The sequence below is a fragment of the Styela clava genome, chromosome 4, assembly GCF_964204865.1.
Source record: "Styela clava chromosome 4, kaStyClav1.hap1.2, whole genome shotgun sequence".
Lineage (NCBI taxonomy): Eukaryota > Metazoa > Chordata > Ascidiacea > Stolidobranchia > Styelidae > Styela > Styela clava.
In genome coordinates, this window is record NC_135253.1 from 17,757,221 (window position 1) to 17,771,888 (window position 14,668).

The window sequence follows — 14,668 nt, forward strand, 5'->3', positions numbered from 1 at the left end:
ATCTTATACATATACATGATAATGATTATGGAAGCAGCTGACTCTGTTGACCGTACGGTCGTATCGCGCCCGCCCCCCAATGCATACCGAATAACTTTGTGTATTTTGTATATTTTTGATTGTACTAATGCTTGTTTTCTGGTTGACAAACAACAAAACTCTCTCTCTCTTTCTATTACATAGTCTATTAAAGCTGTAACGCGACACCCTGTATTATATATATATATAGTAATATTTAATTATTTAAATAGTTAATTAATTTTTCTTCTTATTCGTTTTTTTTAAAACTTTTCCATATATATGTTAGCTTATCAATTGTGCCAAGGATTTCAAATCATACAGTCATGGGGAATTTGTACCCAATAAAACAGGTGACTTTCTCTGGCTTTTTTGTGTCTTGATCTGACTTTTTTAATCACTCGGATCTCGGAAACACTGCCTCGGGGTTCAGGAGTCCCAGGCACAAAGTAAAGCCGTGAGCTGTCCAGGAAAAACGACGAACATGAACATCATAACAGGCAAGTTCAAGCAAGATGATATTTGAAAAATCAGGACGAAAAAGTATGATCGGATTGACATAACAAAGAGGAAAAGGCTTGGATTTTTGACGTTCCACGCTAACGTAACGTTACCTGCAGTGAGATCCAGAATTACTTCTTCAAACACTTCGGTTCATATATCAGGAATAGCGCTTCAACAGCCAAATCTCCCCTCTTGAATGATTTAGTTACCCTGCTACTTTGTTCGACCTCAACCTCTGCTGTGGATTTTCACCAAAGACAATGACCAGAGGTGGGATTCAAAATTTTAAAAACGCGTCTTCTTTTGAACCCAAATCATTGACATAAGGTTTAATTTCAGAAAATATAGGTATACGTTAGCCTACTGCTACAATCGGCTGATGTCTAAAACAAGTAGCCTACGGGTTCGCGCAAACCTCCTGAATTCCATCACAGATCAGGCGAGGCTGTGTCACGTCGCCCAGGTGGCGTCACCAATTTTTGTAATGTACCACTCGATATAAAATTCCATGAAAACCATTTTATTTAATAACTAACCCGTAACAAGCATTCTAAGTTTAGCGTCAAAAATTTGTTCACCGTTGTGGATAGGCGAAGCTCAACAATTTCAACCTTTGAGCGCTCTTATTTACGCCCCAATGATACCAAAAAATTAAATTTGTCACGTTTTTCTAATCCCCAAAAATCACGAGGTTGTTATATATATATTCAGACTTTTTATTCCAATTATACAAAAAACTGGCAAATAGATGGATGTTATGACTTATGAGCAAAAGGAATTTCATATTTATCCCAGAGGAAAGTCAATGAGACGATTTCTCTATATAGGAAAATAATTTATACCTATCACAAGACCATAGGTAGTTTACGGTTGAACTGCTGTATATCACAATTAATGTAAAACACGATATTAATATAATAAATATATATTGTACCAGTTAATGTTTCCACGAACTGAAAACAGCATTTATAATTCTACATCCAAATTTGTCAGTAGTTTATGGAAGTAAGGACACAGAGGGTTTACAATTGCCAGTACTCACTAGAAATATCTATGAAATCTGGTACTGCTTGGTAACCAATATGCTCGACGCACTGAGGTGGCTTGTTTTGGGCTGAGATTCACATAACATAGCAGAACGAAAATACAACACACTAATAATAGACTTTTTTAAAAAATAAAAATAATTTCCATCTGGATTCCATCTGAAGAATTTTTCCTCTCTCCATGAACTTCAGCAAGCTGCTGAAATGTTAATGAGAAAAATTAGATTTTGATTGGTCAAGTTTATTTTTCCAACCTTGATAAATAGGCCGCGAGCCGAGGCCATTTATCTTTCAGTTTCGTAGCGCACATCAGGTAACTAACTGAAAATGATTTTAAAATGTTCCTTAGAAATTTAGTAACAAATATTGCCTTGTTCCCACTTCCAAAAGTTGCACGTTTTACAGAAAATACGCTTTTACTACAATAAATATGTGTTACCATCTGTCCTATTTTCTCTGCTTTTCCGGTATCATGCGCCAATGAACGCAGACTTCTGCACGACGTAACAGTCAAGTTAGTCAGCTGTAGGTGGATCCCCAGTGGTCGGATGAATATCAGATGTACTCGACTGCTCGCTTTTGCGTTGAGTAGCCTTTCCATAGTTTTTTTCAGTTACCGGTAATATTAGTCCAGTTATTCTAAGGAGGTGTTGAAAAGTATAGGTAAGATATTAAACACTTGTATATCCTTGCCATAAATAGCAATTTTAGTTGAGCATTAGCTCATAAGACGTTGTTAAATAGGTACGGTGCGGTAACTCCAAGGAAGGCTAGACCTAGAATAATACTGTAATATGTCACAAACAACGATATTTTCTGGCTTGCATGAAATGTTTATGATTAATTTAATGACTCTTCTTGACTATTCAGCAGACTTATACTACTATATAGGCCACAGCATATTTGGAAATAGAAATGAATGGCTGTTTCTGTAATGCACGGTTGTGTGAAAGAGAAGAAATTAATCAATTTTACTAATGTCGGTTGGTCTAAATCTAAATTCATAGAGTCGACAAGAACCTGGGAAGCAATGATAAGTTATGCCGGAGTGGAAAGAAAGGTAGCATTGGAAATGATTGAGAGGTGAGAAATGAAGTTGTAGACAAACAGTTGATGTTTCAAAATATAGTCTATAAGTCCATACTCATACTGTCATAGGACATTTCAGACTGTGATATATCAAAATTTAGTGTAGATATAGTCTAGTAATGGTATGCAAACACTGCTGGACTGTAGAACATGCAATGAGCATATATACGCTCATTTAGTACATCAGATAAAATGCATTATGTATTCAAGGTATTAGTTAGTATTTAGGGGTATTTTTAAAATCATGCTGCTCCAAATATTATTTTCTTCCTTATTTTAGATACTGTACTACAAAAGAAAACGGCAATGTTCCACCAATCCGACCTAACGCAGGCTCTGATCCCTGCTGCTATCAGTGCTATAAAATGGATTAAACAAGAAGTCTTGAAGCTTAAAGGTATATGAGGTATACTTTTCTGCAATTGGAACTGCCCATCAAATTCATGTTGGAGACTTCATTGAGATTTTCAATTCATTTTTTTCCCTCGACTATGAAGATCTTTTGAGGTTAACGAGGTATTAATAAATAAAGCTGAGGAATTTGAAGAGGATATGAAGAATGTAAATGATACCGGTACCAGGGCACGTCTATTTCACACTGTCAAACATAAGGATTATACTCTCCACCCAACAATGATTCACTGAAGAAGCATGTGGCCCTCAAATCAGTTCTTGAGTTGGCAAACTGCAAAGAAAAATAGTCAAAATAATTTATGAAAGTGTGCCAAAATCAACTTAAATTGCACAGATTTTTGTTTTTGTATTGACTGCAGAAATCACAGTACACCTATAGAGGAAAAGTCAATTTTTGAGATAGTGGATTTCGAAAACAATTCAGAAGAAAGTGAATTAGATATTACAGTTGATTTAATAAGTATCATACATTTTTTTTTTTTTTTCGGACATTTGTTAGTGTCGTAGTCCTGTTTCTAGAAATATTATTGCCTTTGTTCAAATACATAACCACATAAACTAAAAAAAGATTAATTGTAAATTGTAATATTTCTGTTCACTATGTTATGTACATATTGTACATTCATTTAATTTTCTTGACTTTTGCGGTAAATTTCTAAGTGAGAAATAACTGATTTATTTGTGTTTTCGTGCTCACGATGTTAATTTGTGACTTCATTGCTTAAAAATAAATACGTTTGATACTTGATAGCTTCTATAAAATGGATGTAGCTTTTTATGCTGTTCTTGTTGTAAACTGCTTGTGGTTATTACATAAAATTTATTCTCAAATGTGAATCAGCGTTGTTGGTGTCGCTGCTTTCGAGGTCACTCCCGACTCCTGTCACACAATTAAAGTATTTTTTGTTGTTGGTTACATGTATGCCATATTTTTCGTAATCTACCTAATAAATTATGATTGACTGAGGAAGTCCGATTTTGGTCAGGCAAAACATTACAGGAATACATTTGTGTTAGTGTGCTGTAGGGCTCTCGAATTGTATAGTTCTTATGTATGCGTTGTAAACTTATGGTTATTGAATTTCCGGGAACCTCTTATATTCAATTTCGCACCAGGATTGTGGAACAAGCTGTAATGCGTTCATTATGTTCGTTTTCACACAAAACTGAAGAATTTATTTAGTTACCAGATGTGCGCTACGAAACTCATTTTCTGGGCGTTTTCATGGTTTCGTCTCACGGCCCATATCCGTGGTAAGGATCTACAAGTGTTTAATAATTTACTTATACATTTTTCAACAACGTCTTAGCATAACTTAACTAATAATAACTAAACAGGGCTATGGAAAGCCTGCCCAACTCAGCGCAAGGTCGAGCAGAAATAACTAATATTCATCCGCTCGCTAACAGCTGGTTTAATTCAATTGTTACGTCATGCAGAAGTCATTGTTCAGTGCCGAAAATGTAGAGAATATAGGACAGATCGTAGCACATATTTCTTGTAGTAAAAGCGTCTTTTCCGTAAAACGTGCAACTTTTGGAAGTGGGAACAAGGCAATATTTGTTACTAAATTTTTAAGGAACATTTTAAAATCATTTTCAGGTAGTTACCTGATGTGCGCTACGAAACTCACTTTCTAGGCGTTTTTCAGGGCCTCGGCTCGCGGCCTAAAAGTAACATGCTAAATTTAAGATTACAAAATTGAACATAGGCTACAATTCACTGGGAAAGGCAAGTCGCGAGGAACCAAAGCTGGTTATCAAGCAGCGACACCCAAGGTTAAAATATACATCTAGTTAAACATTCATAAGATAAGGCCAAAATTTAAGATTAAGAGATGAGTATCAGGAGGATTTAAACGGAGTATTGTATTAAGTCAGTCGCGTGTCATCAATTAACCTCGTTGAACTTGTAATTTCAGTCCAGACTGTAAAATTGAACGCAGACATTTTCAACAGTCACGCAACAAATACCAATACATACTGGTAAGCACTGATTTAGTCGTCTTCAATGTTATAATGTTATTGTCACGGAATTTGTTGAATAACTCAATTAGAATAATTAAAAAATATTCCAATTAAATGTTTCTCTTACGATATTTACAAGCAGGCCCGACCCATCCTTCGTTGCAGGTACACGAGGGAATATTTCCTTCTAGTGTTACCACTCCATTTTGACATTCTAAAAAATTAATTATATATTATATTGACATGTAATACTTCACTCATTACGACTTTCGAAAGATTTGAATATTTAATGTAAGGTGTTGACTCGTGCTTCTCTTGATTGATTGTTTGCCTCAAGCAACTATTTTCACATCAAAGTTTTGCATGATGCTTTTCACCACCATGAAGTTAATATTGCTATTCACTTTGGGCACGCAGTGGCATTGCAAAATTGACAGTCACTTAAATTTATAATATTAAATCAAGGACTTGAGCTTACAAGCAGTCATGTATGGTTTAACGATCGCATCAGCCTTTCTAACAAAGGGGTTATCGTTTTGATGATGATTGACCAAATTTTGCTGATTTATGAAAAATTGTATGTTGCTTTCATTCCCATTAATCGATTACTATAATTTCATAATTGACGGTGGAATCATAAGACTTACCAAATGCCTTTGGTAACGAGTCACAAGCATAATCAGCGTAACAAGTAACAAGATCGAGGAGTTCAGCCTCTGCAATTTGGCCTCCGGCATCTCTGAAATATTACATTTGAATTAACCAAAATGAATTATGGAATATTTTTTCCAAAATATTGAAAACGGTTTCCAGTTACGATACTTGCATAAAAACGTAGTATCGGACTACATGTCTGATACCTACGTGTTGATACTTTAAATATGATAAAAGAAATAAGAAAGGTAGAAATCTGGAATTTTTTCAATAAAAACTTACGTTACAATAAGAGTATATCCTAAGATCAATCCAGAAAGTTCACCGGTAACAGTGCATTTACTTTTATAGTCATCAGTTGTGGTTGGTACTAGATCAGCAACCAGAGACAGGCTTGTCGGAAATTTCGAATACTTTAAAAGAAATTATATTTCATGAATCAAAATGCCATTTTCAGTGCGATATCCGCTCCTCAAACATCGGTTGGCGCAAGTGTACGTGGGCACAAATGCTATGGTTCCGAATAGGGTTGCTATTTCCGGACAAAATTCGAAATCCTGGGGTCGGAATTTTTACAATCTAATTTCAGGATTTAATAATATTGGAAAAAAATAACAAAATATTATAAGCAATTATTTTTATTTCTTACAAAACTGACGCATCATGGGAGCATCGAGAGTGTCATCATTAAGACGAGTTCTATTTTGTTGGCAAAAAATCCAAGAGCTGAAAATGTACGCTCGTAGGTTTGATTGTTTGTCGTGCGTCATGCAATGTTTCCTGGTCTCTCCCTGCTTGTCTCATATAGCAGCATTTTTTTCTCAACCATCGACATCGACATATACTGGTCTAAATAATTATTACATAAACTCACCCCTGCTTGTCCGACAACGAAGAAAACATCAGCTGTTGCTGATGAATCCGAATTAGCTGCATTGTACCTTTGAAGAACGTGATACCAAATGCCACAGGTGCCACTTATGAAATTACCGGACATTTCTGATTCGGTGAGGCTCGCATCAATTCCCTCATGAAGTATCTTAAGAAAGTTAGAAACTGCATGTCAAGTAAAAGTCACTGGAGTAAAACCAAAATTTGTATTATACTTGTGCTGCATTGCAAAATAACGAATCAAAACGCCGTGACATGCTCCTCACATTCAAGCTAAAATTGAATTTACATACTCGAACTCGTTTGGGGGCTCCCTAAGTATGCGAACCAAGATGGCGGACATCGGAACTTAACATGGGTAACAGACTAACAGGTTAGGGTTAGGCGATAATTTTTTTCCAATTTTCCTTATTTTAGTCCTATTATCAGTTCGAAGACTAGCCAAGAGCCTCTCGTAGTATTTATAGCTAAAATTATGGCCTAACCCTAACCTAGTACACATATTACATTCCGATGTCCGCCATCTTGGTTCGCATACTTCGGGAGCCCCCTCGTTTGATTATGATTCATCATTACATAGAGTTGTTTTAAACTACAAAACAATACAGAGACATAACCGTAAATCATAAACCTCAATTCAATTATTACCCAAACATATGCAAATACTCAAAACACGAAACTTGAATTCAAAACAGCGATTGCAGAATGGTTTAGTGCGACACATTAAGCTTCAGTTTTCGGTTATCACTATCCCAAACAGTTCTTGGATGTCATTCGCTAAACTTCATGTATAGCAAGATTTTGAAACATGTCAGTCCACGAGCACTCCAGTGTGTTAAAAAAAGTCGGCGAAGGTCAATTTCTCGAGAAAATGCGAAAATAAAGCATTTTACGCGTTCTCTGATTTGGCGCGAAAAGCTATCTTGAATATACATCAGGATATTCAGATGCTCGTGAAGTTTAGCAAATGGACCCCCTCATCTTTTGAGTATTTATTTACCCAGTAAAGAAATTATTAAATAACCAATATCGAAGAATGCCAAATTACGCAGCCTACAAGCCACTTCGCCTTTATCATCGTGCACAAAACCCATGCGCACACGTATGATCTATTCTATCTATTCTATATATATCAGTTGTTTCCAATCTTTATTCAGACGACCCAAAATATATGGCGACTCAGCAATATGCTCAAATGCAAAACGGCACGTAGTGCTTTCATGACAGCAAAATTAAATTACTAATATATTATACAATGCTTTTTACATAGCATTGATTTTCCCAGAAATTTGTCATTCGTGAGTTATTGAAAAAGTTACGCGGCTTTTTAAACCCACAATACAATTATCAATCACAGTTCATTAATAATTACTCGATAAAAATAAAATTTCCTCTTAATAGTATCAATAACTTTTAGGTTTTCGTTAAAAAACAGCGACCAAGGAGAATTTTCAGGCGACACAACTTTGAGTCGCGACCCACGCATTAGGAAATTATGATCTATATAATAGAGGCACTCACCCATACCGTCCATGTTCCAACGTGTGTTGTTCTCTCAGGAAGTTCCATTGCAAAAAGAAAATCATTCGTATATACTGACCCAACTGTCTCATATGGTGTGACTGGATTACTGCAAATAACAATCCGACGCCAAAACAATAATCACGTATTTGAAAAGACCAAACTATACTTGCATGCATGACTTATAAGTCTGTTCATATCGAATGATACACAAATTACGGTTCTGGTATGTATAATATTAGGCCTGAGAACTTTCCGGTCAATTTGAAACGGCTAAATAGTTCATCTTTGTAAAGTTTTATGCTTGTTATTGAAATAAAAAGTATGTGTCCTGCCCTACTGTTTTAATTGTATTTAAAATTCAGCTTTTATGAAATACTAGTCTCAGTACTGAGTGCCATTTGAGACGATAGCCGATCTATTAAAAAATAAAACAAAATACTATAGATCGAAATTTTAGAGTTACTTGAAAGCTTCATTCAAATTTTTAAGTAAATGCCAATTTTATCCAGTTAACACTCACCTACCAAATTGTCCAAAAATAGCGGATGTTGATCTAGTTCCAATAGTATAGTCGATTTCCTGAATATAAAATAAACATGTTGGTAAATTAGTTGCAATATTTTTTTTAGCAAACATTAGACCATAAATTGTATCTGCATTTTTTAACCTATCGATAACTCTATACCACTGTGGCGTATATTAACTTAATACATTACCGTAACAAATTTATCTGCCACATTGTCAACTTTTGCTATGTGCAGACCAGAATCAAGATGTAAATATAGATAGTCGTAGTGATCAGCGACTTTAGCTTGACATTCTTTTTTGTATTTCATTTTGGAAACGAAATGCGCGGCATGACTTTCTGCAAGTGCAAATAAATATTAAATACGTAATTCATATTTTATTAATCTTAATTTGTTCATTGAATTTTCGTATATCGTGAATGAATACTGCCGGAACGAAACACGTCATTGAAAAGCTTGTAAATTTACATAGATAAACAATCTTTTACAGTACTCGTAGTCTTTTTTCCAAAAAAACTCCTGAGTTCGCTGAACACCAGATCGCTGAAATGCGATTGCAGAACTGCCAAAGTGTGTGCAATTTTTAATTTTGATGGCGTCATAACACAAAACTTGGGAAGGGAAAAACGAATCCCATAAAGCCCACAAAATTTTTGAAATAAATAAAAGTAATAGCCGTATAGCGAAAACAAGATTTCAAAGCAATTGGTCCAGCCTTTAAAGATAAAAGTGATTTTTCACAAGAAGAAGATGAAAAAAATAATAACAACAACAACAAGAGGCTTTCGTGTCCAAAAATTCAGCATAAGAAGCGCAAAGAATTTGTGACGGTCTACAATCGAGTGCAAATTTTTATTTAGTCTCGCTGATATCTTAATTTTTCACAAAGGATATTGCCATCTCAATTGTTCGAGTATAATTTATTTACCAATTCGGCATTGTTCTTCACCCCATCCCAATGCACAGTCGCAGATCTCTCCTCCATTTGGCTGCAAGGTTATTATATTTCCTTGCTGACATGCTAAAAACAGATGAAAACACTCAACGTATCTAGTCCACTGGCATTGTAGCGTATACGTCAAATGGCATTCCAGTCTATCTTCATTTTTCAAATATATTGTCGACAAAAATACAAAATTATACAGGAAATCATATTTTGTTCGTGATTTTCGAAAGAAATTTCTGATAGCATTCATAAAATATATTCGACTCACTCGGAAATGAGCACAAGAGAATACGAGGCAATTCGATGGTATCAGAATTTGTAGCAACTAACGTACTCAGTAGTGTTCCAAAAACTCTATTTATCAATAAAGCAACAAAAGCACAAAATTTTCTTACTCATATCACAACAATCACCAAAAAAACCTGCTGCACAGGTGCAAATTGGTTCTCCATCAGAGTTGACCCCTTGTGTCCCTGAATCGCAGCAGAAGTGCTCTAATTAAAAAAAACGCAATTTATCCATTTAGACTTGATATGCAGGGTCGGACGAAACCTGATAAACAGGGGCAAGCTACTCTGCGCATGCTGATGTCCTTATTTTACTGTAAACACGTAATTCTTACTGAAACCAATATATGCATATTTAGAGATATATATATCTTTAGGAATCGCTCATATATCCACTTAGCCATGTGATAATCGGATATGAAATTCACTCTAAGTACGAATTATTAATTTGGACGGTTTCTACATATCGTCACGCTAATAACCGAATTGCGTAAGTCATTTTTGGCGATTTTGAGATTTTTATAAGATAGGTAGGTATTTATGTGATGCTGCGCACCTGTCTGTTAACTCAGATTTTATTTTAAGAATTCCGAAACCCATAAAAATGGAGATTTAGTATGACATGCACATTTGTGCAATTGTTTCGTCACAATCAATTATCATTGTTACCGCAGGACTATTGTGACGCCACAAAGGCAAAATAACCTCTGCGAAGTATTTTCGAGTTTTTGCATCTCGGATTCTAGCTTAGCGCGTATTAATTTGAATTTATACTACAGTATAGGAAGGCGTGCACTTGTGATATTCACTGTCGAGTCCAATTCACCTTGGTTGGCTTGTATATTGGGTGCATTGCTGTTTTATTCTTTATATTTAATCTTAGTCTTATTTCGATGGGTGGGCAGAACGTGTTTTATTGATGAAATATATATATTTTGAAACGTAAAAAATATTGTAATTGAAACTGATTAGCTATTTTGGGGATTAGACATTGTAGATACTGAGAATTGCATTCGTTTTCGGAATGTTTAGTTTTCAGGACTGGTGCATATAGTAAAGTTGCAAAATTGCGTATGTCCCAAGTCATAGACTCATTTCTGCCTAAGACACAGTGCGCCATTATGATGTCACTTAACTGCTTCATACAAATTAACTTGAATCCGGCTAGGATCAAAAAATTGAACCATGAGCAGATATGTATGTATAGATGCATTTTCGCCCTTTGTTTCAACAGCGTAGAATCAGACTGTACTATCGCAATATGAAAGATGACCCTCTGATTAAGACTGAAATGTTCGAACATAAACCACAAAAACATTATGCAAAATAATTAGGTCGTCGAAAATAAATTATAACAAAACTTACCCACTATTTCAGCACAAAATTTTTCCGTAAGTATATCTGTGATGTCGCCAACATTTTGCAGAGTCATTTCATTAGTCTGTGTTCTGAAATATTCAAAATGGATATCGCATACCAACAAAAAATAAGTTGCTTTTACAGTTCAAAATGTTTGTCATGCTCGATTATTTTGAACTTGTAATTAACCCTAATTGATGCAATTGTCGTTATCATCAATTTAAAGTATAGTTGTTCTACTTGCGGCGTCTTGACATAAAATTGCTTACTGTTGGACAAGTTGGGAAAAACTTCATGAACAGCGCAGATCCAAATAAAATATATCTTTGCCCGAATAAAACGCGTACCTCGGATAGAGTACTACTAGATTGTATCGACAAAGGTATATCTCTGACAGTCTGAAAATAAAATTGAACAAAACACTAAATTTATTAAATGCACGGTCGGGTATTGTTTGATACTTTGATAATTCAATGGTTTTGAAACTTGCATGTCCCGTAGCCCGTTACATCATAATCGCAGTTCAATGAGATATGTCATCCACGTTAAAGAATGTGAAAATGGTACTTGTAGAGATGGTAAATTGAAATGTTCATGCAACGGCCTTTCGTTGAACAAACTATTCAACAGTAATAAACTATAATAAACAATACCTGGCCATAGGATTGAACTGCAAAATGAATAACGATGATTGTTTCGTGATTTGTGAATTGTGTTTGAGTCGCCACATACGAATAAGTGCATTGATTATTGGTCAATACATTTGTACCCGTTCCATAGTTAGTGGAGGGTAAAACTTCAACGCTTCCAGTTTCCGATACTGATTTGTAACTTGTGAAGACCTATATGAAGTGTAACAAGTATACATATACACTAGTGTTTTATTGATCTATATTTATTCAGCTTTTCTTACTTTATGGAATCCTTCTTCGTGATATCTATTCTCATTAGGCAACCATACAACTTCAACAAATGGAAAAATTCCGTGCTGGGCCCACTCAAAATCATCCACGCTGCAACAAGACTTGATGTTATTTAGCATGAATATATATATATATATAAATAACATGTCGAAGGAATTATTGAACATACCAAATCAGGCAATATTGATACCCTTTTCAGCCGTTAGAGTTATTTTATAGATATAATTTCAACTAATGTCGACTAGGCAATATAAATAAGAATGCAATATTTTGCCATTACGAAAAATAGTTAAAAAATAATTGAATTATTCCAATGCATTTAATGGACAACAAACCTTCCGTGCTCGTTTGATCCATACGATTCTGGGCGGTAAACCTGTCTATCGTATCCAAATTCCTAAACATAACATATATTATTGTATTTGTTAAGGGAGTTTCCCAGCATTCAGTCACATGGTTTGAAATAGAAAAAAATTGAATAGTCTATACCTCTATATCTATTCGAAAATCTAAATTACATTGTGACTTCATGATAGCCGAAATCAAAACACGAGGATATATTCTGCAGATGTGAGCAACTGCCCGTCGATGAAATGATGGCGTACTATGATGGTATTGCAAATTTTTAGTATAGATTACAATATTAGTGCTCCAAATATAATGTAACAACTTTACACAAACAAATATTGAATGTGCACTTAAAAAGGTGGTTTGACATTTTGTGCGAATATTCGACATGTGTGATTTCGAGAATTTAGGTATATTCACAATAATAAATTAAACGGTGAACATGACAAACTCCAAATGTTCGTTATAGTACTACTGTCATATCCTGCGAACCTCGTTCAACCCCATTAAACTATATTTTAATGAATGTTCACATAAATTACAATATTGCAAAGGTCCAACCTTCAATTCCAACCAAAGTTTGTAACTGGTAAACCTTTTTTTAAAGCAACATTCTCGCAAACGCCCGTTCATAAAACTCCTTTTATTGCACTTCTCGCCCAACCACATATTCGCATGTTTTCCATTATGGTTAAAATTAGCAACACAAACCCCTATCAGTCCGTAATATTGCCATTATTTTCGCGTTACAAATATTTGAATACTTTGCTTTGCTGCAGAGTGCAAAAGCCAACTAGATTACCGTAGTAATGGTTGCAGAAGTCGATTCTATACTACTCCCCGAGATTGTGTACGTGACAGGGTTGCTGTTTATACTTGTGATATCAGTGATGTCCGTGTTCGTAATTCTCTGGATAGACAGCCACACTATATTAGCTGCATAAAGAAAAACAAGAGAGCTATGCTCAAATATATGGACACGTACCACCCAATGGCAATAATTTTGATGACGTCATAGCGAAAAAAAAAGTAAAAATTTTGGAGAAAAATTTTATCTTTAACCACTGAAAATTTCAAAGCAATTGGTACAGTATTCGAAGAGAAAAGCAATTTTTTAAAAATGGAGACGGAGACAAATAACAATAACAATAACAACAAAATTTTGAAACGATCGTTATGTCCACTTCGTGTCCAATAATTTCATCGGCCTGCATTGCGGTAAGTCTTTCTAAATTGAATCTTGTGATTGAAAATGGTGACCCAAATTTCAAGTTGTATCAATTTTTGTTAGGATGCACATTCGCAAGGAATCAATTGTGATAAATTACTGCCTCAAGTTTTATTTATGATATGCGTTTTAACGCTTTCCAAATGGTTGGTACCCCTCCAGTTGTGAGATAATCTAAGAGGATGATAGTCAGTTTTTTGTATTAAAAACTGCGGAGTAAAATAAAAATGGAAATATACTCGATACATCCCATGTGACTCTTGCCCATCAACTAAAACGAACTCCATTTAATATTAAAATGACAAAGCCCGGCTATTGATTCCAATTTAATATAAAATTGACTCACTAATGGTGCTTTGGCATGCATCAATGTATAGCAATAAGAGAATCACTGCAACCCATCGACTTTGTTGTTCATTCATTCTTTCTTTCACTCCGCGTATTGCAATAAGCGTTAAACAGGTTCTAGACACCAGTAGCAGAGTAAACAAAATACATTCAGTTTGTATGTATATCTTATATATAAAAGTATCATCAGATGAAGTAAACTGGAATATATAAGATCCGCCCATGGGAAACTGCCGTGACTCATAATACTGTATTCCGATTATTGTTTAATATATTTCTGATAAATAATTGACCCGCATGAACCCGAATAACGACCACCAATGCTCGATCAGCTTTGCATGTCTAATATCTACATCATATCAAATATTGGGAATATATGAAACATAACATGGATACTGGTATTGCGTGGAATTGTGCTTGGATCACTTTCTTATACACATCTTTCGAATGAAACTATTTCTTCTTTTTATTAGAGCCAGGATGGTGATTCAAAGACGAGAGCGATGTTTAAATAAATGGACACGCAAGCCAAAGCGAAGCAGTAATCTACAGCAGGGGTTCTCAAAATTTTGGTGCTATGTATCCCGTAAAGAG

General features: G+C 35.0%; 1 protein-coding gene and 1 long non-coding RNA gene across 3 annotated transcripts; one reads left to right on the forward strand and one right to left on the reverse strand.

Annotated features, from left to right (window-relative positions):
* Positions 1-1,306: 1,306 nt before the first annotated feature.
* Positions 1,307-14,207, reverse strand: LOC120327291 (uncharacterized). The gene is made up of 17 exons (XM_039393744.2): positions 14,073-14,207; positions 13,301-13,434; positions 12,486-12,547; positions 12,141-12,240; positions 11,881-12,069; positions 11,519-11,625; positions 11,234-11,316; positions 9,977-10,075; positions 9,564-9,656; positions 8,825-8,973; positions 8,629-8,687; positions 8,106-8,214; positions 6,568-6,732; positions 5,976-6,106; positions 5,687-5,778; positions 5,167-5,253; positions 1,307-1,767 (listed from the first exon to the last, which is right to left on the reverse strand). The coding sequence occupies exons 1-17, from the start codon at positions 14,146-14,148 to the stop codon at positions 1,757-1,759; spliced, it is 1,746 nt and encodes a 581-aa protein (XP_039249678.2). The 5' UTR covers positions 14,149-14,207; the 3' UTR covers positions 1,307-1,756.
* On the forward strand, positions 2,353-4,041 carry LOC144422012 (uncharacterized). 2 transcript variants are annotated; one of them, XR_013475096.1, is made up of 3 exons: positions 2,353-2,651; positions 2,938-3,054; positions 3,431-4,041. It is a non-coding gene; the product is annotated as an uncharacterized LOC144422012 (long non-coding RNA). The 2 variants fall into 2 exon arrangements; XR_013475095.1 differs by having other exon boundaries at positions 2,938-4,041.
* Positions 14,208-14,668: the final 461 nt, after the last annotated feature.

Excerpts from the sequence above, each read along its gene's own strand:
- LOC120327291 (XM_039393744.2), bottom strand. The coding sequence starts at position 14,148 with ATGAATGAACAACAAAGTCGATGGGTTGCAGTGATTCTCTTATTGCTA. Across the intron at positions 11,317-11,518 it reads GGATCTGCGCTGTTCATGAA|AACACAGACTAATGAAATGA; the intron begins GTTTTTCCCAAC and ends TGAATATTTCAG. Across the intron at positions 9,657-9,976 it reads TGGTGATTGTTGTGATATGA|CATGTCAGCAAGGAAATATA; the intron begins GTAAGAAAATTT and ends ATCTGTTTTTAG.